This window comes from Leguminivora glycinivorella, chromosome 7 (genome assembly GCF_023078275.1).
Source record: "Leguminivora glycinivorella isolate SPB_JAAS2020 chromosome 7, LegGlyc_1.1, whole genome shotgun sequence".
In the NCBI taxonomy this organism is placed as follows: Eukaryota; Metazoa; Arthropoda; class Insecta; order Lepidoptera; family Tortricidae; genus Leguminivora; species Leguminivora glycinivorella.
Genome location: NC_062977.1, coordinates 16,985,947 through 17,011,961, shown reverse-complemented (window position 1 = coordinate 17,011,961; position 26,015 = coordinate 16,985,947). Strand labels below are relative to the sequence as shown.

General features: G+C 38.7%; 2 protein-coding genes across 2 annotated transcripts; one reads left to right on the top strand and one right to left on the bottom strand.

Moving 5' to 3' along the window:
* Window positions 1-167: 167 nt before the first annotated feature.
* Window positions 168-22,088, bottom strand: LOC125227903 (uncharacterized protein YdcI). Its single transcript, XM_048132304.1, is given in 18 exon segments — window positions 168-322; window positions 808-1,004; window positions 2,004-2,260; window positions 3,129-3,341; window positions 3,931-4,073; window positions 6,093-6,176; window positions 6,350-6,497; window positions 7,063-7,184; window positions 7,809-8,043; window positions 8,427-8,672; window positions 9,059-9,275; window positions 9,278-9,429; window positions 10,295-10,560; window positions 11,485-11,589; window positions 18,486-18,578; window positions 19,567-19,632; window positions 20,099-20,230; window positions 21,986-22,088. Coding segments are annotated over 17 exon segments (2,691 nt in total). The 5' UTR covers window positions 22,010-22,088; the 3' UTR covers window positions 168-322; window positions 808-816.
* A 46-nt stretch (window positions 22,089-22,134) lies between these two features.
* LOC125228057 (protein-lysine N-methyltransferase EEF2KMT) lies at window positions 22,135-24,121 on the top strand. Its single transcript, XM_048132504.1, has 5 exons — window positions 22,135-22,424; window positions 22,509-22,829; window positions 22,952-23,213; window positions 23,349-23,564; window positions 23,931-24,121. Exons 1-5 carry the CDS (start codon window positions 22,338-22,340, stop codon window positions 24,119-24,121), a joined length of 1,077 nt encoding a protein of 358 aa, XP_047988461.1. The 5' UTR covers window positions 22,135-22,337.
* Window positions 24,122-26,015: the final 1,894 nt, after the last annotated feature.

Here is a 26,015-nt window from a genome sequence, read left to right as displayed (position 1 = left end):
TATATTAACACCCGAGGAGTGGCGAAGAAAGAGTTAAAGAGTTTTTTTATGAGAAGAGACTTGCGTCGAGAAGTTAACATGTCTGTTTCTTAACATGTGTGTTCTTTAGTCTTAATTTTATGAATAAACTTTTTGACAATAATAATCAATTTATTAATCAAACATTTAACAATTATTCTTAAACTATATCACAATCAGGAATGGGACAAAACAATTACAAAAATGTACCTCAGGGTATCAGTCGAGAGACGAAAATCTTCTCAAGGCTCAGTTATATTTTCTTCGGTTTCAGCGAAGCGATTAAGGTGGCTGACCCGATAATCTAAATAATAATCAATTTATTAATAAAACATTCAAGAATTATTGCTAAACTATGTCACAACGAGGGTGCGTAGCCGAATGGCACAAACGCTAACGAAACGAGACGCTCGTAGATCTCTGTTCATCTTGCGTATCGGCGCGACAGAGCCAGACTACCTTTAGCGGCGTTTCGTTTTCGCAGAAATGCCATTCGGCTACGGCACCAGGGGCCAATTTCTCGAACGATATTAAACTAATATTATTAGTCTACGAACTGTCAAATCGTATAGGTTGCCATGACAACACACTATTATCCTACTATTATTAGACTAATATCTTTCAAGAAATGGGCCCCAGGCATGCCCCAGGCATGCCCCAGGCGGTCTTGCACAGCTTGCCCTCTTGCGCTCGAGTCCATACATATAGCGCGACTTCAAGTATAAACTCGCGAGTGAGAGCGCAAATTGCACCAAACCGTCAGGAGTGGGACAAAACACGAAAACGTACCTCAGGTTATCAGTCGAGAATCTTCTCCAGTCTCAGTTGTATTTTCTTCGGTTTCGGCGAAGCGATGACGGTGACTTTCACTCGGTCACCTAGCTTTGGTGTTTGGTTACCGCCGAGGTTGCTCCGGTGGATGAGACCGTTGTCTTTGAAACCGCAGTCCACGAAACAGCCGAAGGGAACCACGTTGCGGACGACTCCTGGGAAAAGGAATAATGAAACTTTAGCATTATTTAGTTAGTAGGAACAACTGTCTTAAAGCGTTAGCATTCTGGCACGGCTTGAAGTATGGAATCACGCGTTCTCGACAACATGCTAGCCCATCTGAAGTAATCTTATACTTTTAAACGAGCAATTCTTGTATATTTATTTATTTATTTATTTATATATATATTTATTTACACTGACGATCTCGGAAACCGCTCTAACGATTTCGCAGAAATTTGTTATGTGGGGGTTTTTGGGGGTGAAAAATCGGTCTAACTTATCCTTAGGTCCCGGAAAACGCGAATTTTCGAGTTTTCATGCGTTTTTCTTCGCGCGCCACCTCGTGTGCAGTAGTTGTACTGTTAAGACAGAATTCTTTCGGTCGATGTAAATACTATTTATTGCAAACACTAGATGGCGACACAGGTCAAGGCTAAAACGAATAGAAAATACACTATTTGAGTTTTTGTGGCGAAATGCGCGCCATCTCGTGTGGAGTAGTTGTGTTGTTAAGGCTGAGAATTCTTTCGCTCGATGTAGGTACTATTCATTTTTGAACTAGATGGCGACACATGTCAAGGATACGAAACAGAACCGAGCGAAGCTCGGTTGCCCAGATATTTTTAATATAAAAAAAAACTTGAAGAAATCAACTCAATTTTACATGAACATTCCGATTCTTATGTATACCAAATTGACTGGTTTATTGCGTGAGAGGGATTCGAATCGAGACTTCATTCAAATTAACTATAGTAGTAGGTAGGTTTTATCGTGTTATTTGTGCTGTGCTTTGCCCTAGAATTACAAGAAGAAAACGTTGGACATTTTTGGTAAGTTCTAGTTTTTGAATGGTAATAGACACTTCGCCTCAAATATACTTAACAGGACGGGACGGGCAAGGTGCCAACAAAAAAAAATTCATAATGTGTTCAGATATTTCCAATAGATCTAAAAGCAACTATATCTTCTCAAAGACAATATAAAATTCTCACCTGTCAGTGTTTGACCTTCCTTCAACTCATCAGTAGCCTGAATAGCCATAGAGTACACAGGCTTACAGAAAACTATAATATTATCCTCGTGTGGTTTCTGTTTAAACGCATTCACTATCAGCTCTAATGTAGCCGCGTCAGTCTTTAGCTCTTTGCTTAGGGAGTTCATGTCGAGGTTCGAGGTCTTCCTTTCGACTATGACGGCGAAGTGTGATTGGGCAAGTTGTTTTATGTCAAGGCTGAATTTCTTTGCGAATCTGGAAAAAAACGTAGGATCGTTAACTAAGTCAGTTCAACAAGGACTAAACTTTAATTAAATAATAAATAAATAAATATTGTTAACTCTAAGTCAAACTAAGTTGTACATGGGTGCTACGACGATAACATACTTAAATTAAATACATACTTATTATACATAGAAAAATCCATGACTCAGGAACAAATATCTGTGCTCATCACACAAATAAATGCCCGTACCGGGATTCCCCAGACCGCGGCTTTCACTCCGACTGAGCCAGACCGGTCGTCGGTTTCGAAAAAACTCGACATAGTGGACCGATTTTCATCAAACATGGCTAAGAACACTCCCGACTAATTCAGCTTTCAAACACACACAGACAGACAGACCGACAGACACCTCAAACTTATAAACATCCCGTCGTTTTTGCGTAGGGGGTTAAAAATAGTGTTCTAAAAGACTATAGATATTCAACACTTAAAATTGGCTAATAAACGATTGCAGCGCGGCATTATTGTCATCCACGCAGATAGTGCCATCGACCTTATTAGGGCGAAATGTCAATACAAGACACATTGTTCATTGTTGGCAACGATTTTAACCGGTGGAAATGTTTTATTAAACGTCAAACTTTGATGAAATAATGAAGTTTACTCAACAGCTGCTAAAAAAGTCGTTGAAGTCATATCCTGACCTGACTCTAAAGGCGCGGCCCGGCAGCGCTGCTCGGTCGCTTGTGTCGGAAACTATCGCATATAAATCCCTACAAAGCGGTGCGGCGCGACCCGGTCGCGGCTGCTGGGCAGCGGCTGCCGGGTCGCGACTGCTGGGATCCGAATGCTACCTTTAGAAGTTAAAATTGTAATGATAGGGATTATAAAACTTACGATTTCGCTACACCGTAGCTCTCCGGATGTATAATGGTAGAATCAAGAGGCTCGCTCCCACCGATGACCTTCAGAAAACCAGCGCATTGTTGGAATGTGATTTTCCCAATGCCCGTCACTTTGAGTATTTCGGCCCTCGCCGTGAACCCTCCGTTATCTTTGCGGTAGGCGATCAGTTTTTTAGCTCGGCCCTCGTTCAGTCCAGATATTCTCCTGAAATAATAAGAGACACTTACTATTAATTTGTAGGTAGTAATTTTTTCCGTCGTTGCATGGATATTCATAGAATTTGAGAATTGCAAAGTCCCGGTCACATCTTCGACGGGTGGCACGGGAAGTACCGAGGAAAGTAGGCAGAGACGTAGGTGCGACTGCTGCGCTCCTCGTCAAACGGACCATTCTGTTATGTCGGTTTTTCGATGCGAATCAATAGTCCAAAGAAATTAAAGAAAGGTATGGGAGCGTTGCGATTAATCGCGCGAGTAGAGTAGTGTGTGGCTGGAGAGACAACACGATTCGAAGATTTTTTCTAGCTTCCAGTGATACTGCCATGTGTCAGACATTTTTGAGTTTTGCAGATGGCTTTCAAAAGGTTAATCTGTCGATGCAAGCGCTAAGTCAAGCAAAAAAGTGGCACGGCCGAACCGACTGAATAAATTAACCGATTTGGTATTACATGAATATCAGAACTTTTTACGCTGAGTTGCGAGACTTGGTTTTTTTACAAGCTTTGTTTTTGATGGGATAAATATGTTAGAATGCTGTGTAACATAGGAAATACATGAATGTTTATAAAGTCCACCTTAGTAAAGCTAACGAAGCGGTATTGATGTCCACGCCAACCAAACTGACGATTTTTTCCACAGCGCAATCCAGTGCTGTATCTAACATCTTTTGCGGTATGTCGTGCTGGTACAGCCCGACGCCGAGGTTTTTTGGGTCAACCTGTTGGTGTAATTAAGTTATCAAAGTATGTACAATAAAAAATGCGAGTGCTGTTACGTATGATGCTAGTCTGATTTGAACAAAGGACAACAATTAATTTATTACTTAATAGACGGAATATTTTATTACTTATCTTATTCCAACAATTCTTACTGTCGCCAGTGGTGCTTAGAAAATCATAACTCATTCATTGTTTGAGTGACATAATTTTTAAGAAAAAAAAAACCGTCGCCTTTCGGGTTCTGGTGAAAGCTACTTGCGAATGTTGGATTATGTAGAAATGTGTAAGTATTTTTTAAAACTGCTTTTAATGCTTTAATTATTAAATGGCAACACAAATGAATATACGTATAGCGTTAAGGTTTGAGGAGTTTCCTCAATTTCTCATGAATCCGATTATATTTTAAGAAATCAAAGCTTGACAAACTTTGACTTGAAAACTCAATATGCTTAACAAACATAACTAAATAAATGTCACTGTTCTGAACTTAAATGCATGCTTTTCTTACAAAAATACCAAAGTCACTATGAGTGTGCCGTTCAGATTTGAGGAGTTCTGTTCTGACTATCATCAGCAGTTCCACTGCACCAAATGTCACTGTTCTGGACGTAAGTGCATGCTGTTCTTATAAAAATACCAAAATCACTATGAGCGTGCCGTTCAGATTTGAGGAGTTCGGTTCTGACCATCATCAGCAGTTCCACTGTACCAAATGTCACTGTTCTAGACGTAAGCGCATGCTGTTCTTATAAAAATGGCAAAGTCACTAAACGCGTGCCGTTCAGATTTGAGGAGTTTGGTTCTGGCCATCATCAGCAGTTCCACTGCACCAAATGTCACTGTTCTGGACGAAAGTGCATGCTGTTCTTATAAAAATACCAAAGTCACTATAAGCGTGCCGTTCAGATTTGAGGAGTTCGGTTCTGACCATCATCAGCAATTCCACTGCACCAAATGTCACTGTTCTGGACGAAAGTGCATGCTGTTCTTATAAAAATACCAAAGTCACTATAAGCGTGCCGTTCAGATTTGAAGAGTTCCGTTCTGGCCATCATCAGCAGTTCCACTGCACCAAATGTCACTGTTCCGTACCTAAATGCATGCTGTTCCTTTAAAAACACAAAAATCATCATATGTATGCCTTTCAGATTCGAGGAGTTCCCTCGTTTTCTCCAGGATCCCATCATCAGAACTGGGTTCTGAGAAAAATGGGACCAATCTGTATGCATATACATACAATCAAAAAAAAATTTTCAAAATCGGTCCAGTAACGACGGAGATATCGAGGAACAAACATAAAAAAAAAACATAGACGACTTGATAACCGTCCTTCTTGAGAGATATGAGGCGACGGTTAAAAATGACCCACGAAGATTAAGCGGTAGAGGAGAGTTCAACGATTGAGATTTTATCGAACTAGGGTTGCAAAAAACACGGTTTTTTTCTGCCTTGAAAAAAAAACATGAATAAAAACCGTAAAAAAAAACAGTTTTTTTCTGGAGAATGTTTTTTTTTCTAAAGGTCGAAATCTCAAAATTTGCAGAACAGTTAATACTTTCATACGGTTTATTAAACTTTATGTTAACTATTAAACAAATTCAATTCAATAACTTTAATTTCTGGTTTTATAAAACTAACATTTACACAATCTGTAGTTAGTAGTTATCGCTATTTACTGTTGGCAAACCACCGCCTCTCCACGCTCCACGCCGCATAGGGGATTCCCCAATAAATGTTTGTATACTGAATGTTTCTTGAATTAAAATGTAAGTACGTTATTGTTATTGAAACGTTAAAAATCACGAAAAACCGTTATTGTCATATTATTTGTTCATCTGAAAAAAAAAAACAAATTTAGAAAAAAAACCATGGTGCTTGTTTTTTTTTTCATAATTCTAAAAAAAAAAACATTCGGTTTTCTTTCTATTTGCAACCCTATATCGAACTATTTGAGAAACGATCGCTCCATGTTCCTATATGTAGATTAATATAGAATCGAGTAGTGTATTTATACGCACTTTGATCAGCTCTCCTAGAGGATCCAGAACTCTTCTAGCAATCGATAATGCCGATATGAGGTTAGGATCCATGTTTGGGTGTTCCTGGAATTTGAAAAACAATACAATTATCAAGATTCATTCAGTCAGTTTTATGATAATTTCATGTAGGTTACTTTTGGGCTTACTTAGTTAAGTTTACAATGTGTAGGTAATACATTCTTGCAAGCAGAACTTAAAGTACCTCATCATTAACATTACATCAATATGTTTTTTACCTTTTGTGCCTCCTTGCTAATAGAATAAATCGATGCTCCTTGCTCCGGCACGATAATGACAGGAATGGAGTCCGATATCCGGTGATATTTCAGCCATGATTCCGTTTCGCGGCATGCAGTGCCGTTGCCTAAGCCAATCAATTCCACGCTGTAATAAAAAAAAATTAAAGCACGAAATAGGGTATACATAAAAAGAAAACTATATGCATCCTTTTCTTTAGGGTGCTAGAGAAAAGGATACCTATAGTTTTCTTTGTTCTTATTTCTGACAGACTTGTTTGACCGAGTTTAGATACTGTGCGAGTATCGTAAAAAGTTTGTAGAGTCTGTTTGGAAAGAGAAGGGTCGTGGAATGTATTGGACTTCATACATTACACGACTCTTATTAACCCCCGTCACAAAAACGACGGGGTGTTATAAGTTTAACGTATATGTCTGTCTGTGTGAGTGTATGTCTGAGGCATCGTAGCTCCCGAACGGATGGACCGGTTTAGATTTAGTTTTTTTGTTAGAAAGCTGAATTAGTCGAGAGTGTTCTTAGCCATGTTTCATGAAAATCAGTCCACTATATCAGGGGTTTATTCAAAATTTGAATTTTGTGGTTAGGTTATACGATAATAAGGTACATATTCTTTATCGACTTAATTAATGTGAACATAATATTTAGCAAACTTAGAACATTCAACAAATTTAGTAATGTCAGCTTTGCTTACTTATGTTTCGTTAACAGATTTCTTAATTGTGCAGCGGCTGGATCGAACTGCATATTCTGTCTTAGATTTGGATGAATAGTGCACGCTTCTAACTTTTCACCATCTGAATCTATGATGCCTATCTGAAAACAAGTAAAAAATCGTAAAGCAAACTAGAATATGTACTAGTATACAACTTTAAGTTCAAAATGCAAACCCTATTTTAACCATGAACCCAATACGGGATTTAAATCCACGTATGTTAACACCAGAATCCGTAATCGTCATCTATTCTTACACCTGAGATACTGGGTTTGATGCAAAAGAAAAAAAGCGAGTTTATTCACTCCTGTTATATTGGCGCAATCTTTTTTAGCAGCAACCCTGTCTTTTAAATCATAACGCTATGTTAATCTTTTAATCGGAAGCGGAAAACTACTTGCCATCATACTTAAAACAAAAACGCATCTCTACAATAACTACAGTCAAAAATCGAATGAGTAGAACAAGACAAGAACAATCAAAATGGTTAAAGGGTTAAACCCTTTACTTCATACGTAATCAAAATGGTTACCCTTTACTTCATACGAAAACATTATGGCAGACATGACATTCAATTCAAGTCTAGCATAGTTTAGACAGAGATTGGCGGGGGTGAGCTTTTTACCTACTAATATGACGTCAGACATGTCAAATTTTGTCAAAATAGCTCACCCTTGCCGACCTCTGTCTATAGGAGGCATAAAAATTCAAATTTCAACACTTACCTTACAGCCAGCTTTAAACCCAGGATCCAACCCCGCTATCCTCCTGTTCTTCACCGGCTCAGTCAACAGATACTTCTCCAGATTAGTTGTAAAGGTCTTCACAGCCTCTTTATGTGCTTCTGTAGTGAGATCATTTCTAACTTTCCTTGACAGCCATGGCTTGATGAGCCGGTTGTATGCGTCTTCTAAACCTTTGTGGACCCAGTGGTTGCTCTTCCATAATGTCATACAGAATCTGAAAGCAATGTATAATAATTATTCCATAGGAGTATTAGAACACAGGGACAAAAGAGGCAATTAGCACCTTAAAGACATTGGTTTCTTAGAAGAGCTAGAGTGGCTAGAGAACCACTACCTTTTTTTCAGGCAAAATATGAAAATCGTCACAAGGTTGTTGCATTGCGGAAACTGTTAATGAGACTGCGATAAGGTACAGAAGAGCCATTTCCAAATTACGATTAGTTGAAATTAATAACTGTAAAATTTTTCAATGAGCAAATTTGCCAATGACAATGGAAGATACTTCGAGATATTTTTCTATTATGGTTGATTTGTATTTTATGAAACTTCTTTTTTAGAGCACATCATGGCATGTAGTAGCTAAACTATTTTCGTTACCTCTCCAGCTTCTGATGAAACCAATCAGGAACCACTATTTTAACGCTAAGTATCTTCTCCTCTTCTCCCCTATTAACTGCCAACGTCTGATGTGGCTTAACAAACTGCAAAGGGCACTTCCACTCAAAATACACTTTGTAAGTATCCGGGTCAGATTTGGTATCAACTTTCATATTATCATTTTCCTTTGGTTTTGTTGAACTTTTGGTGCGGTTTGTTTGGATTGTGAATTTTGTTTCTTCCTTCCTGTAATAAAAAAAACGATTGGAATAGTTTAAAGTTCCATCAAATACCCCAGTTAGTAGAAAAAGTAAAATTTACTTTTTTTATATTTATTATATTTAATATTGTGTTGTGTGACAGAATATTATGGGTAACCCCTAATTTAAATGTTTGCCAATTTATTTACATTTTCATTCATTGTAATTGCAATCAGCAACATAAAACAGTTGCATTAGTTATTTCCCTATGTAGCATACATAGATCATCAGAATTATGTAAGGGATTTTGATGCGGTTTTCTTAATAGATAGAGTGTTGCAAGAGGAAGGTTTATACGTATAAGCTGGGGTGGCCCGCTTGCAAAAATATAAATATAATTGATGTTAAAAAAAAAATGATATATAAACGTACATTTTCCTCATCTGTTCAATAACTCTTGTATCCTTATAAATAACATCAGCAATGATGTGCGTCACATGCGTCTCCACTTTGTCCACTGTCGACAGCTCCTCATTATGAGTACACAATGTCCGTAAATCAACGTACTCTCCATTGAGCAGCTTTAGTTTTTTTTTGCCTGAGTCTTAGAACCTGCTTAAAGGTAGTAAAATACAAGATCTTATCTTACCACTAAATCAATTTCTGATAAATTCCGAGCATTCAAAAGACTTCTTTCAACATCTGGTGTTAATTTCTTAGATTTCCTCAATGTCTCCATAACAGTTTTTGTTTTCTTCTTCAAAGTGGTAATGTTTTGGTAGCTCTCAAACAATTCTTGAAGCCTAAAAGATAAAGCCTTACATTGTAACAACAATAACTAGTTTTTTAAGTCTGTGCAGAGAGAAACAACATTCAACAACTCTTGTGTTTCTGCAAACAGACTAAGTAACTGTATAGCCTGACAAGATTTTATTTGACCCTCGCCACGTTGCGGATTTTCAGCTGAACTAATTTCTTTTACTGGCAAGAATTACTATTTGACACCCGTCATCGAAAGTCATCGAATGTCAGTGATGTAAACAAGAAGTAAATATTTTAAATTTTCTAACGGTTTCATCACAATTTGGCCCAAAATAATATTAATAAAAGTGAAAATAGTTATACTGAACGTGATAAATTACGAACAACAAAAAAGGATGAAGGATTTCACAGCATTTAGATACCAATGTTCTGAAATCGGTTCTTGACATGTCCGGTACTGACCATTTGTAGTGCGGCTCTAATGTACGGATTAGTTGGTTTCGCGTTTAGCCTAAATATATTTTTTGTTCTTATTTAAGGTGCATATAGCTCTGCCGTGAAAAATATTTATAGAAATAAGGAGGCCGTTCCATAATTGCCACCAGTACAGAACAAGGTCCCACGCAAAAAGAAAATAAACATCGCCAACTTCGATTAAGGCACAAGAATGTAGATGTGGAATGTCAGATTAATATTGAGAGATATGATAGCATATGAAAGTAAGGTTGAATTGGGTAGTGAAAATTAACAATAACATAAGAAAAGGAGATTTAAATTATCATTAAATAGAAGAAAGAAATTATGGAATAAATTCCATGACATTTGATTTCAATACCAGTACAAATATTGGAGTTTGTGAAAGATTCGTATTGTTTGAACTTTTAATATGTAAAAAAAAAAACATACCGGTCAGGCATTAAATAGTCCACTTCCGCTTTCCTATATCGGCAAATAAAGGGTAAAGTACACCCCAGCCCTAGGAGCGAAACAAAACTTTTAGCCAAGTATAGCGGCACCCTCTCAACTTGTGATAACACCTCAGCTTCATCCCACGTAACAATATGCTCGGTAGTTTCATGCCCATCTTCAGATGAAGATTGGTCCGACTCTGCTTCTATTTTCTTCGATTTACTAGTTGTGGCTTTGGCTTTAGAGGCAGGTTTTGCTGGCACCTTAAAAGTTTCATCTTTATCAGTCTTTAGTTTTTTACTTGGTGATGGTTCTTGTTTTGAAACAGCCTTCCGTTTTCGGGTAGTAGTTTTAGGTTTATCCATTGCAGTACAAAATTAATAAGTTTAGCCTATTTTACTTCTTCCTGCACTTTATGTAAATAAGTTATACATTTAACAGTAAAATAACCACGAAAGCGGCAAGTTTACAACACAAGTTGACAGCAGCAGCGGACACGGACAGTGACAGTGACGTTTCTGAGCTGATTTGTGCGTTCGGATATCAAAAAAGAAAACACATCACGAACTGTACTCTGGAAAACCCACGTTGTCCGTAGAAAAAGGCCGAAAATAAAAAAAATGTGGACAATTGGACATGAAACCGTGGTTATGTTCGAGTATAAAGTATAACAGAACTATACATCGTATCGTTTTAGAAGGTACTCAAGACACATGATGGTTTCTCCCTGAATTCTGCGTCTAGCTCTGACAGCAGTGTTGGGATAATATATCATTTGTTTATTATTGTCGATAAAGCTAGGAACATACTACGCGGACGTCCGTCGTAAATCGACCGCGACCGCGACCGATCAATGTGCACGGAACAAAACATCCAGCGAGCCAGATTTCGATCGGACGTCCATGCGCTCAAGGCCACGTCCACGTCCGTCGACCGATAGTTTGCACGGTTATATGTAATTTCATTGTCCAGATCCCCGTCCGCGGTCGCGCGACGACGGACGTCCGCGTAGTATGTTCCTAGCTTAATATACAAATGAAGACTGGGATTAGTGGTATACTCTTGGGTCGACTCGTTCGTTTTTCGTCACGTTCCTAAATTTGTCCGATTCTGCTTTCGATCTGTCCATCGACCTTTCGGGCAGTACACGAATCCCCCGGATCACGGATTAATATGCCTTAACTTACATATGAATTGGTGGCACTTCCTATGGTGAATATTGGTCTGTTATTATTTGTTATTTGTTGATCCTGATGATACCTTTGCTGCTGTATTATGGGTACGGTCGGTATCTAAAAAAAAAAAAACACTGATATGTCAATTGACCTTAACTTCTTCATACTGGCCCGTATGCCCGTAGTAAGTAAGTACTCATTTGTTGCCCTAGTACGAATAATCTTACTTTCAGAAAATAACACAATATGTAGGTTTTTGTGGGTAAGCAAGAAAGTTGGTCGGGTAATGGTGCTTTAACAAAAATCATTCACTCACTTTTCATTTTACTGGCAACAATTTTGTCAAGTGTCACCTGTCAGCTGACACCTGTCACTTCTGTCAGTGTCAATCAACCGACTTTTGTGTTGTTGTGATTTATTCTGTGAAGATTAGTTTTGTTGTAATTTTATATTAATATCGCCGTTTTTAGTGTAATTTAACGCCGTAATAATGACGAATGGCGATAAGTCTGTCGGAACCGAGGTTGACACGGTGATGATTGCGCGTGACTATCAGGTAATGAGAATTGAATATTTGCAAATGTTGTCGGACTCCGAACTTGCGCTATGTGACGAGAGTGAGCTGTGTTCTATAGCGAAGAACTTCCATGAAGCGCAAATAAAGTTATTAAGTAGTGCTCCTCGGTCCGAACACAGGGAGATCTGCTCACATACCGCGATGTTCGATTCGAAAGTAAGGGCAGTACGGTCGAGGTTGCAGAATAGGAAGCCTTGTGCTGGGACTTCGTCAGTCTCGGGCGTGCCGCAGCCGGTCTTGCCTAAGTTACCAAAACTGCAAATTAAAGCATTTGATGGGAAAATTGAAAATTGGGTAACATTTATGCAGTTGTTTAATTCTTTGGTGGACAAGCGGACTGACATTGCTTCGGTTGAAAAATTACATTATCTTTTGTCCAGTGTGCAAAACGAAGCTTATGACCTTATAAAGAATTATCCTGTCACCGATGACAACTATAAGGTAGCATATGAAGCGCTGTACAAGCAATATAACAAAACTAGATTAATTGCTACTACATACTATGAGAAGCTTGTACAGTGTGAGCCGGTGAAGGCATCTCGGGCTAGTGACCTGCAGCGGGTTTATAGGGTTTTTGCTGAAAATTTGTCGATTTTGAAAGGTTTCAACTTACCGGACAAAAATTTCCTTCTTGTACAGCTACTTTGGTCGAAGCTTGATAGGAACACTAAAGAGCAATTCGAATTAGAACATAACTCTGATGACATTCCTGAGTTTAGTAAATTGCAGGATTTTATTGAAAAGCGACACCGTGCCTTAGACGCGGCAGGGGCATCGGGGTTTGTCGCTAGTGCTCCGCAGCCAAGTAGTAGCAAGCCATCTAATAAGCCAAAAGTAGCCTTGGTAGTCTCGGCTCCTAAGTGTGAGGTGTGTGGACAGGCCCATAGTCTTACATCCTGTCCAACCTTTTTGAATTATGACCCCGCTTCTCGGTTTAAATGTGCAAAAGAGAATAAGTTGTGTATTCTGTGTTTGTCGGGGTCACATCCTATGAGGTCTTGCAAGTCGAAGCAGCGGTGTGAGCAATGTCGGTTCTCTCACCATACGCTGTTGCATTTTAATAGTGGTAAGGTGCCCGTACCCCTGGCAACGGATGTGGATAATTTGAAGCATCCATCGAGCTCAACAAATCCTCTGGTGATGGTAGCCAATAATGTTGCCGCTTCATCTCTATTTTCGACTGCGAGAGTATTGGTGGAGAATGCCAGAGGTAATTTAGTTGAGGTAAGGGCCTTGCTTGACTGTGCCAGTGGTTGTAATTTCATAAGTGAGGCATGTGCACAGAGACTTGGTCTCCGGGCAGAATATGGGAACCATGCCATCACTGGTATCGGTGAACTCGTGTCGAAGCCTGGTGGCACATTGTCATGTACCATCACACCGAGCGTTGGGAAGGCTGATACTAGCCTCTCGTTTCAGGCTTATTTGCTGCCTAAAATTTGTCCTGAGATGCCGCCTGAACTTGTCGACCTGTCATCATGGCAACATATTAGGGGCTTAGAATTAGCTGACCCCTACTGGCACATTCCAGGACCTGTTGATTTATTGTTGAATGTCAATATTTTCGCTTCTTCGTTGCGCCCAGGTTTAATCCATGGGGCCCCGGGCCAGGCGACTGCCGTCAACACCGTTTTTGGATGGATTCTGATGGGAGACGCAGGCGACTGTACTACGGACATTTGTCGTTCTCGGTTCCGTAACAACAGTTGTCAGCTGGTAGTGGGCAAGTTATCGCTTGACGACTCCATTAAGAGGTTCTGGGAGTTGGAAGATGTCAACTCTCCGAACACCGTCATTTTATCGAAGGAAGATCAGCTGTGCGAGGAATATTTTCTCGCTAATTTTCGTCGCACAGAAGAAGGTAGATTTGTCGTTCCTTTACCTTTTGCTGATACTTCTAATAAACCTATCTTCTCGGGCTCTCGAGCCATCGCTCTTAAGAGATTCTTGTCGTTGGAGCGGAAGCTATTAAGTAACTCCGACTTCTACCAGAACTATGTAGCCTTCATGAAGGACTACAAAAGCTGTCGCCACCTTGAGGAATGTGATCCTCCAAAGGTGGATTTGGGTGGGTTCTTTTACATACCCCACCATGGAGTGTTGAGGCCCTCGTCGACCAGCACTCCTCTTCGGGTAGTCTTCGACGCTAGTGCCAAGGACAGCCGGGGTGTCTCGCTAAATGACGCGCTACTGCCAGGGCAGAAGCTGCAAAACAACATCTTCCACTTGCTCCTTCGTTTTCGGTGGCATAGTGTTGTGTTCACAGCAGATGTCAAGCAAATGTATAGGCAGATCTCAGTGTCCCCGGAAGATGCTGAATATCAGCGCATCCTCTGGCGTCCGTCTGTCAATGAGCCTATCCGGGACTATCGGCTGTTGACCGTTACTTACGGCGTGTCCTCAGCTCCATACCAAGCTCTTCGGACAATAGCTCAACTGGCGAAAGAATCAGGAGAAGAATACCCTTCTGGCTCAGCAGTGCTAGACCGAGACATCTATGTCGACGACGTGGTGTCTGGAGCTCAGTCTGTCGAAGAAGCACGGAAGCTTCGATCGGAGCTGTCTACCATCTTAGCTTCTGGTGGCTTCCATCTACGGAAATGGACGTCCAACCACCAGGAGTTCTTCGAGGGTGTCCCCTCCTCAGACCTATATTCCGAGGACTTTCGAGAGTTCAACTCCATTGGGGACATCTCACTAAAAATTCTCGGCCTCTCGTGGTTACCCCAGACGGATGACTTTACCTTCAAAGTGTCTGTCGAGGATCGACGGTGCACTAAACGCACTATCCTCTCAGAGATCGCTCGAATCTTCGACCCTCTGGGCCTCCTCTCACCTGTGACGTTCTTCGCGAAGTACCTCATGCAGTTGCTCTGGGTCTCAGGTCATGGTCTGGGTCATGGGATGATGATGCGCCAGAGAACCTTGCATCCGAATGGCAAGAATTCAAAGCGCAGCTTCCTTCGTTGAAATCGGTGTCTGTCCCGCGCCGTATGGTCAAGGATTTCGTCTCGCTCGAAGTCCACGGTTTCTGCGACGCCTCAGAGCGAGGGTATTGCGCGGTGGTCTATTTACGGACGTCAGGTGAGGATGGAACGCGATATGTTCATCTGGTCTGCAGCAAATCAAGAGTGGCACCTCTTCGTAAGCTGTCGATACCCCGTCTAGAGTTGCTGGCTGCGGTTCTACTTGCTGACTTGATAGCATCTGTTGCAGAGGCTCTGACGCCCCTCCACAAGATTTGTGAAATTTGTGCGTGGTCTGATTCCAGCGTTGCTTTGACGTGGATAAAGTCTTGCCCGTCCAGATGGCAAACTTTCGTGGCTAACCGCGTGAGTCACATTCAGGATATCATCCCTCCAGACTGTTGGCGGCACGTGAGGACTGGTGACAATCCTGCGGATTGTGGATCGCGAGGACTCTTGCCAGATGACCTGGTTCACCACAATAACTGGTGGCAGGGCCCATCTTGGCTAGGTTTGGATAAGGTTGACTGGCCTAAGTCCACGGTGGCAGTGGATCTGGACGTTCTACACGAAGAGCGCAAGGTCACTGTGCTCACTGTCTCAGTGAAAGAATCATGGACAGACAACCTGATGAACAAATTCTCGTCGCTAAGGACACTGCAACGTGTCCTTGCATACTGTCGCAGGTTCGCATATAACGCGAGGAACCAAAAGATGCCCAACAACTTGTTGAGCGGTCCCCTGACACTGCTAGAACTTAAGCAGGCGCTCATGTTCCTTGTGTGCCATGCGCAAAAACACCACTTTGCTTCGGAGATAGAGAAGGTAACAAGTGGCCTTTCGAACTCTCTCCCGAAGGCATTAAAAAAACTGTGCCCATTTCTAGATGACGCGGGTCTCTTGAGGGTGGGCGGACGTTTGTCGCGAGCCTCTCTCGAATTCGATGTTAAACATCCCCTTTTGCTACCTCGCGACAACCGTCTGACCTATCTCTTGATTGACGAATACCACAGACGTTTTATGCATCCGGGCATCCAAACGCTCCATAATTTGCTGGCGCAGCATTTCTGGATCATGAGTCCTAAGCGGGCTATCTACGCTGTGGTCTCAAAGTGCATGAAATGCTTCCGGGTTCGCCCGCTGGGCGCTCCTGCGCCATTCATGGGAGACCTACCAGCTTATCGCATCACTCAACTAAAGGCTTTCTCGAGCTCAGCGGTCGACTTTGGTGGACCTTTCGATATCGCCCTTGGTCGTGGTCGCGGGAACAAGACGTACAAGGGCTACATCTGCGTCTTCGTTTGCACCGCGACAAAGGCGATACATACTGAGCTGGCTACGGAGTTGTCCTCAGACGCCTTTCTGGCTGCGCTCCGGCGTTTCGTCGCCCGTCGAGGTCGGTGCAGTCGGTTAGTCTCTGACCAAGGCAAAAACTTTGTCGGTGCGAGTAACATCCTCCAACGTCTCGTGGAGGATGCTGCCGCACGCGAAGCAATTCATTTCGAATTTAACCCGCCAGGGAGCCCACATTTCTCAGGACTCGCTGAAGCCGGGATCAAGGCGGTAAAGACACACCTCTCGCGCGTCATAGGGAACCAAAGGCTGACGTACGAGGAGTTTTCGACGGTCTTAACTCAGGTCGAGGCTTTGCTGAACTCAAGGCCACTCACTCCTCTCAGCTCCGACCCTAATGACTTTTCAGCCTTGACTCCGGGTCATTTCTTGACCACAGAACCCCTGTCGGTCGTGCCTGAGGAGGATCTGGCAGACGTCCGGGTTGGCCCTCTCCAACGCTGGAAGCTGCTGCAGAAAATGCACCAAGACTTCTGGAGCAAATGGTCTAAGGAGTACATGCATACTCTCCAACAGAGGATGAAGTGGCACGACAAAGAGTCTAACATCCAGGTCGGAGCACTCGTGCTCGTCATAAACGAGCAGACGAGCCCAATGAAATGGCCCCTGGGTCGCATCGTCGAGACACACCCCGGATCCGATGGAATCTGTCGTGTGGTTTCCGTGCGCACTGCCACAGGGTTGTACAAACGGCCTGTGGTCAAGCTGTGCCCATTGCCGGTGTAGCTGCTGCTCTAAAGCGGTTCAATTGTGTCGTCTATTTTCTCGTTTTAATTTTAATGTTTTCGTATCCGTATCGTTTTCGCCATTCTTTTTTTATTATTTTTTTTCTCGCACTACGTCAAAATACTAGTGTATTTTGGTGGGCGGAATGTTCAGTTTTGCCCATCATTCTTCGGATATTTTTTCATGTTAACTGTGGCAACACTTTGTCACGGTTGAAATTCGAATATTAAAAAAAAACGGTTGCTCTGTCATGCAATTGACAGAGCCAGTACGCAATTAGAGATGTGCCAAACCGAAAATATCGCAAACCGGGCTGAACGGTTTGATTTTCTACGTAAACCGGTTTCAACCCGGTTTGACCAAACCGAGTTGCTACGACGGTCCTTAGCGTATTAATGTAGCGGTTAGGATTGGCCCGTGTGAAGCGATTCGTCAAAATTGAACACGAATCAAGTCGGTCGGGTTGAGTCGAGTCAAGTTATGCCCGAAACACATGATATAAACGTGTGTTTTTTTATTTATTTAAAATTAAAGTTGTGTTTGAACGAGCTAAACTGAAACTAAATTAATGCAAATAAATATATTTCATTTCATCAAAATATTCGTAACGGAGACAGAATTCACAGAATATCGGTAAGGGCGGCAACGGCAGAATAGCGGGAGCATTTAATTACAGTTGTAAACTGTTATATTTCCCCATTTATTATTAGGAAAAAGAGCACCATCTGTTATAATTGATTTCAAACCAAAGCGAGCACGGTCGGGCGGACCGGGAGTGTGTTTCAGATTCTGGCCGTGGCGCCACTTCCACGCGAAAGTACAGCTATCCTGCTTGCACTCGCTGGCTTGCAGTTCCGATACCGATATTGCCGGTTTCGTTATCAACATTTTCGAGTTGAGTCATGTGGGAGGGGGACCGATCGGTACGTTCGTTCGGCTGCGTTCCGTCTGCTCGTTGGAACCGGTTTGGTGAACTGTCAAACCGAGTCGGGCCGAGTTGAGCCTAACTCGGTTTGAACCGGGTTGGCAAACCGGGTTGACACATCTCTATACGCAATAGACTCGCGAACAGTCACCATCACCTTAGCCAGTCTCGCTATTTCTCGCAGTAAATTATTTGAAAGCACCATCTGTAGGTATATAAGTATTTTTATATTATATTATCGTTCATCGTAGTCAATCTGTGTAAGAATGTTCTATAATATTAAAAAATATTAAGTAATTCGCAACTCGTGTCGGTTTAAAAGACTTTCTACGTTCGTGGTTTAATTTACCGCCACTCGTTTCAATTTTTTCATTTATCGCACTTGTATCGTAATGTACTATTATGGCTGCTGGAATGGCGTGTACGTGTATGAATTTGCCAGTCTGTAAATTAACATATTTCTTACCCTTGAACTGGTACCACTTCTCGACGTAGTTGGAACATAGCAGTTCCTACCAGGTTGAACGTTGTTGCGTATCGGTGTTACCACCTGTTGCCTCTAAAAAAACAAATATTTTCTTGATATTAAACATATACATACATACTTCATAATAGGCTACTTGACCCTTTTTGAAGTTTGTCTTAAATTATTACCAGAGATCGGATTTTTGTGCGTCATTTCATACTAAAAGTCATTAAAATGACGTAAGTCACTAAGAATGTCGCAAATCCGTCCGATCTCTGATTATTACTTACTGTCCAATTATCCGAAAAAAATATTACTAAGTATATTTTATTATATGATGAAACCGCAAAAAATATTTTTAAAGAATACTTTTACGTAATCAGGCATAAATAACATCAGCCATGTCATCTATAGATTTTCTGGGAATGAAGTTATTCAGTGCGAAAACAACACTTTCTGACACTTTAAGTACGAGGCATAAAGGTCATTATGTCAGTGATTGATTTGACATGAATTCTATGACGTCACTACACTCACTACACGGCCGACAGCGTTTTCGGTGGCTAAAATAAAAAAAAATTACTTACATTTTCTAATTAAAAATACGTAGTCATCGTACACATTTAATACCCAAAATAATTAAATAATGGTTTCTTATGTCAAATATTACAGAAGACAATCATTTATTGTGCCAAATTAGATATGAGTCTAGTAGCCTATAAACATATGCAGACATAGGTCTATTTTTCAATCTAAAAAATCGATGCAGCCATTTAAAGTAATTAAAGGAAAAAAATATAGCAATAAAAGTGTATCTGGTATAATTATACAATTAAATAGTTTGAAATATCTACAGAGCCAGCATAATTCTATATCAGGAAAATACTTATAGAGCAGAAAACAAAAAATCATACCAAGCGGAACCAGTTGATTGACAAAAAAACTTTGCAGTGATTTTGATAGCACAGACTATTCAAGTGATATACCAAACGTTAAAATAATTAAAATGGTACTAAAAATCGCTGCGAAGTTAACTGTCTGACTGTGCAAGTAAAATTTACCTTGAAGTGACTCCACTTACCACAGGTCGATTTAGTCTTTCGTATGCAATGTGCTCTTCATTTTGTGGACGCCCAAATGGAACACCCTGTGAACATCGACAAACGCGCAATAAAACAGGTACAGTAAGTATGAACAGATTACAGAGTTAAATTTAATTTAAAGTTGTATTTATGATTACTTTTACAAATAAGGGTTACAAAGTACAGTCAATGTTTGTATTTACATTGTAAATACATTTAACATCATGACAAAAGCTGATTTCTTGCGTGTGCAGACAACATTTATTTTAACATTTTAGTTTATTCCTATCTAATTAACACATACTATGTATCACATGTATTTAGAAAATAATATATAACTATAACATTTTTAGATTATTAGTAGAATATATTGCCAAGCTTTTCGTCTCTAGAAAAAAGCGGCAATTAAAAAACTGTAGGGGTGATGGCGTGAATATTTATCATTTTAAAGAAAAAAGTCGCCTTTTTCTAATGATAATCTTATTTCAACGATTATGTCAGTTAGGTTACAATTTGAGTATTATACTATACCTGTGCAACTCCCCCATTATTTGAAGAAGGATTTTGCCTTCCACGTGTAGTGCTAGTTCGTTTACGCTGTGCTCGTCTAGGCGTAGGTGACCGGGAGCTATCCGTTAAATCCGACGTTGAGTCACTGTCCCCCTTAAAATAATAAGCTAATAATTCATACAATTCTGAGTTATAGTATTGTAAATATAAAAATAATAGTTTTTGATAAATACCTTCGTGTATTTTAACTATAAAACTCTCGTGAGACTCACAGATATTTAAAAATATTTTAAGCGGGTTACTCACGTATTAAGTCGATATAGCGTTAATACTCGCTACTAGTATGCGTCGCGCTCTCGACATGTAAAGGCGGGGTCGCTACTCTTGAGAAAGATCCTCGAAAATTGGATCGAAACATGTCGAACGCTATATCGACTTATACGTGAGTAACCCGCTTAAAATATTTTTAAATACCTTCATGTATTAAAACTATGGAAACGGATTAAATCGCGTATAATGAATTTAAAATACATCCCGACGTTTCGAACTCTTTACAGCGTTCGTGGTCAACGGGTGACTGAGGAAAAATTAAAATGTGCAAAAGCTACCCACTTACAAGAAATATTAACGAACCATGACCACAAATAATTATAGATTTCTAAGGCAGGTTCACACACTATTAATAAAGCTAGTTATACAATATTCAAAAAATTATACCATTACTCTGTTAAAAAATAATTAACCAATTAATCTACACAAAATTGACAAAGAAACAAACTAATGATAAACTAATGGGATGTATTTTAAATTCATTATACGCGATTTAATCCGTTTCCATAGTTTTATTTCATGAATAACTATCGCGGTAACCGAAGACAATATTACCTTCATGTATGTTAATTTTTTTTACATATATAAAGTCTTACTATGAACTTCCATGGACCTTACATACAACTATTAGATATTCTATTTTAATTTGTATATTTTAACTATATAAATATGAAATGATGTATAGAAAGAGTGATACGACTCCACAGTCAAAGTAACTGTAGTTTTGTGGAGTAAAACATAATTTTTATTTTGTACTTTTTGAGTTAAAACTAGCTCTACTCCATAAATATACTTGTTGCTTTACACAAGTAACACAACGTGCGCAATAAGCGGTGTGAGTTAACCATGAGAATGAGTAAGACAATGCACTAATATGATATGCGATATGACTACGCATCGACACCCGCTGGAAAGACAGGTATATTTCTTTTGAAAAACAAAAATAAGAATTGATACACGGCGAGGAACAGATTTAAAACAAAAAACGAACGAACTTAATATTACGAGTATGTAGTTCATGCTGATCATATATGTATTACGATAAGAAACTTTTATTTCATTAGATACTAAGTTCCCTTAAAAATGAAATAATAAACCATAAAATTAAATAGCCAATCCGGTATTTTTCGTATGAGGAAAAACCGGTTCCGATCCTCAGCTGGAACATGCGTCCGACAATAAAATTATAATTGGCCAATTATGCAATTTTTGCAAGGTTGAGTAATTATAATCATAACGAAAGGGGAATCCCCGCGCATAAATAACATAAATTGTATATCGATATTAATTATGTAGGTAGATAGGCACATCACTATTTCGTTACCAAGATGTCATGGTACCTACATTTAAATGTATACCTACACTACTGTTACGAAGTATTAATAGTGTTAAAACAACAGTTTCTTAACAAAAAAAACCCACAATGAAATTAGAAATAAAAAGGATTATGTCTTCTTTAGCTTACTCATGTTATTACCTTATCGTACTGACTTATTTATTAAGTACAAATTACAAAGTAAGTAATTATCGGTTTCAAATGGTGTGTTATGATGATTACGTATTTACAAAAGTACTTACCAAGCACGACTGGCATGATCCCATTTCCTTTAAATAATTTTAATGCGCGTACACAAGTTTCAATAATAATGTAACAGCATTGAAGTGCGTACTGGTTCGTTTCACTTGAATAATAATTGTTTATCTTCGTTTGTGCTGATAGGGCATTCAATAGTGTTGACTTTCTAGGGCGATTATTTCGATTCGATTCTTTTGATGATCGAGTCGAACGAAAACTTATCTGTCGTGGGAATTGACGTGACGTGACATTGACATTTGTTTGTTTATATATCATTATCACCTCTACATGGTTCATAACCTCAATATCTGGAAAATTACACTTTGTATTAATTAATTATTTATATACAAAATAATGACTACACCCAATACGAAAGTCGAATGTGTGTTGAATTCCCTAATAAGGAATTATTTCAAAGGATCGTTATTATTTTCTGTACAGGTGAGTAAATGATAAAGTTGAAGGAAAAGATGTATTACAAAAAGTTATATATTGATTTAAACGACTAATGTTCTTGGATTATAGCCTGAAGATGCTGAACTAATGACATGGGCAACCCAAAGAGCGTTTCTTGATGCAACAGTTCACAGTGAATTATTAAAACGCTATCCAGTTAAAAACGAGTTTTCGAAACTTTTTTTTAAGAAACTTATTAATTTTCTTGAACCTTATCAAGAAGTTCACGATGATATTTACGAATTCCTCTGCGCAGCAATGAAAAGTGAAAGTTCAGATATGTTTTGTTATCGGCATTACGTTATTGGATTTGACCTTCAAGACATTATAACAATAAAGGAAACAAATAACATGGTTGTGAATGGGACCACTGGGATGCGAACTTGGGAGGTAATTAACCTAAGCTGGCTTAATTTTTTTTTAAATAATATAAGTTGGCCTAGTTCATTATGTCTTTGTACATATTGAAAAATATATTTTGACATTAACCTAAACATTGATTCTGTTTTCAGGCTGCTCTAATGCTAGCAGACTGGGCGCTGTGTAATAAAAATGCATTTTTACATAAAAATGTATTAGAACTTGGCTCTGGTGTGGGTTTCACTGGGATTACCATAGCAAAACACTGTAAAATCAAGTCTTTAGTTTTAACTGACTGTCATGAGGATGTGTTGAAAGCGATCAATGAAAATATTTCTATTAATTTTCATGAATACATTAATGCAAACGATAATGACATGATTGAAGAAGAAAGAAATTCGCGGCCAAATATAGGTAAATAAATGCTTATTTTATTTAAGTATTTAACATAGTTTATTTCATTTTATTATATAGATTTAATGATGAGAAATGATGAAGAGAAACTGATATAAAATATGTTTAATGTCCTATGATATGATTGTTTTGCAGATGCCATGATGTTGGATTGGAACGATGACGATGAAATACCTAGTTGTTTGGTGCCTGACATAGTAATTGGAGCAGACATAGTATATGATCCTTCAATACTGCAACCACTTTGTAATGTCCTAGAAAGATTGTTTGACAGGAATGTTGAATTAGAAGTTTATATTGCTAGTGTTATCCGCAATGAAGACACTTTTAATGATTTTCTTAGGATATTAGGTAAGTTTGAACCTGAAATTAGTTTAATATAATAAAGTCAATATTTATACAAAATAAATCTAGCCTAAATATTGGTTTAATTACTAAATTTCCACTAATGTTGTTATTTTCGTATAACAAAATTGTGACTTCATTAAATTCCCAGGAAATAAATTTATTCCTGTTAGTACATGCTTCATGCTCTTGGACATCTCATTCAATCCAAAGTACCTCTGAACTTATTACTGATCTTATTGCTGTGTTGGTTAGACTATTAAATGAGCTGAATTTTTCTTTGTACATGCAAATGTTTGTTTTATATTTATATCTTTATGAATGTTTATCATTGATTTTATTTTATTTATCTCTATATTATTTTGATTTCAGAAAAAAATGATTTATCATTTTGTAAAATTTCGCTGGAGTGCAGCAAATTCATTGATTGGGACTACAACAATGAACAGAGATGTTTACTAAAAATAATAAGAAAAAATAAAAATATTATATTATATGAAAGGCTTTTAGTTTCAGCTCCTGTTTCACAGCCACAAATAAGTACATTTAGGCATATGAGATAGAACAAAATTTGTGACAAGATGTAGTTTAAGAGGGCTTTCGTGTTAAAAATAGTGAAATCGCAGCCGAGCGCTCGATCATACCGTGTGTGGTATCAAATTAAAGGGCTTTGCGAGTAGTTTATAAATATATATCACATTATAGGACTTTTTCTACTTGGTCTAACAAAATATGAGAAAATGTCCAAAAGTGGTAATAATTGTACCGGTGAAGGCTCGTTTTCAAAAAATTGGCAAAAATCAATAATAGCAATTTATAATCACTAAGGCATAACAGCAATTTAAGTAAACGTTGCAGATTAATTTAGTATAAAACTTACTTCAATGTGATGTAGATTTTCAATATCCTTCATTTTTAATATTCCAAATTTTACAAATAAGAATCTTATTAACTGGCAAAATGTGTTAGCTAGCCTTATACAATTTTACACACATTTTTATTTTTTAGAAACTTAGAAAAAAAGATACATACATAACATACATACATATAATCACGCCTGTATCCCATAAAAGGGTAGGCAGAGCACATGAACTACTAAGTTTCAGTGCCACTCTTGGCAAAAGGGGTTGAAAGAAATCCAAATTGTGACATTGCAGTGAGAGGTTGCCAGCATCTCGCCTACGCCACAATTTAACCCATATCCCACAGTCGACTTCTACGACACCCACGGGAATAAAGGGGGTGGTGAAATTCTTAAGGCTGCTTTCAAAAAAAACGTCAAAAGAATGTAAAATTGATAGTTTTAGTCGGTGAAATACTACACTTTCCGTTATCCAATAGATTTATTTAATTCAAGTTCCAGTTAGAGCATCTTATTATCTTGATTTTTATAAGACTGGATTTTTGAAAACTAACTCACTAAATTAATTATGAATTTTTCTCTAATGCACGTTTAGAAAAACGCATGTATAGAGCTGAATCAGTCGATCTTATTTGTAAAATTTGGACAATTATGAATATTAAAACGGGTAAATTTATAATTCGTATATCCTGTACCACAATCATTTCAGACTAGATTTTTATTTTAAGTTTTTGAAAAAGAGTAATCTAGCCTAAGGCGAATTCAATTTTTTTCAGAAATTACCTAAAATTAAGTGACAATTTCTTTGAAAATCTACATCACATCGAAGTAAGTTTTGTACTAAATTAATCTGCAACGTTTACTTAAATTGCTGTTATGCCTTAGTGATTATAAATTGCTATTATTGATTTTTGCCAATTTTTTGAAAACGAGCCTTCACCGGTACAATTATTACCAGTTTTGGACATTTTCTCATATTTTGTTTAATCCGTCACCACACGGGGAGAAAAAAAGATAATTAAAAACAAAAGTAAATACATTTGATGACTTGGCTTTACATAGAACCTTCAATTCTATCATAGTTCATTTAGAATTTCGCCTTTTTCAGGAAAGGAGAGTTTTTAACCGCCAGAAATTTTTGATCGAGCGTGCTCGTGTCGCCACCGACAGGTATTGTACCACGCAGAGTAAGGTTGGCATAGTTATGGGAGTTATAAATGGGCTATAAAAACCAAATCAGATCTTTGTCTTATTTAGACTGGCGGAATGAGCTGGATATGTGATGTCTTATGTATCAGACTCTGGCGGTTAAAGGGTTAAGTAACATTGTTCGATGATATTCCTGTCGGTTTACTAATCGAGTTCTTCTGCTTTAATCGAAAACTATGTGCAACCCTACTACACTATTTAAGCTTCTGTTGAACACGTCCTAAATATAATCCCACTAAGGTATTGAATTATAAAGTCTGGCTAATGAAAGTTGAACCCAGTATTTTTTTAAAACAGCAACTCTGGATGTCATATCATCGATTGTCATCTGTCAGTGTGACTGTCACTTTAACGAATTTCGGTAAAAGTTAACAGCGAAATCTATA

Bases quoted from the DNA above. Each gene is read 5' to 3' on its own strand.
- LOC125228057 (XM_048132504.1), top strand. From the start codon at position 22,338: ATGACTACACCCAATACGAAAGTCGAATGTGTGTTGAATTCCCTAATA. The intron at 23,214-23,348 runs GTAAATAAATGC...ATTGTTTTGCAG, and splicing joins AAATTCGCGGCCAAATATAG to ATGCCATGATGTTGGATTGG. The intron at 23,565-23,930 runs GTAAGTTTGAAC...TTTTGATTTCAG, and splicing joins TGATTTTCTTAGGATATTAG to AAAAAAATGATTTATCATTT.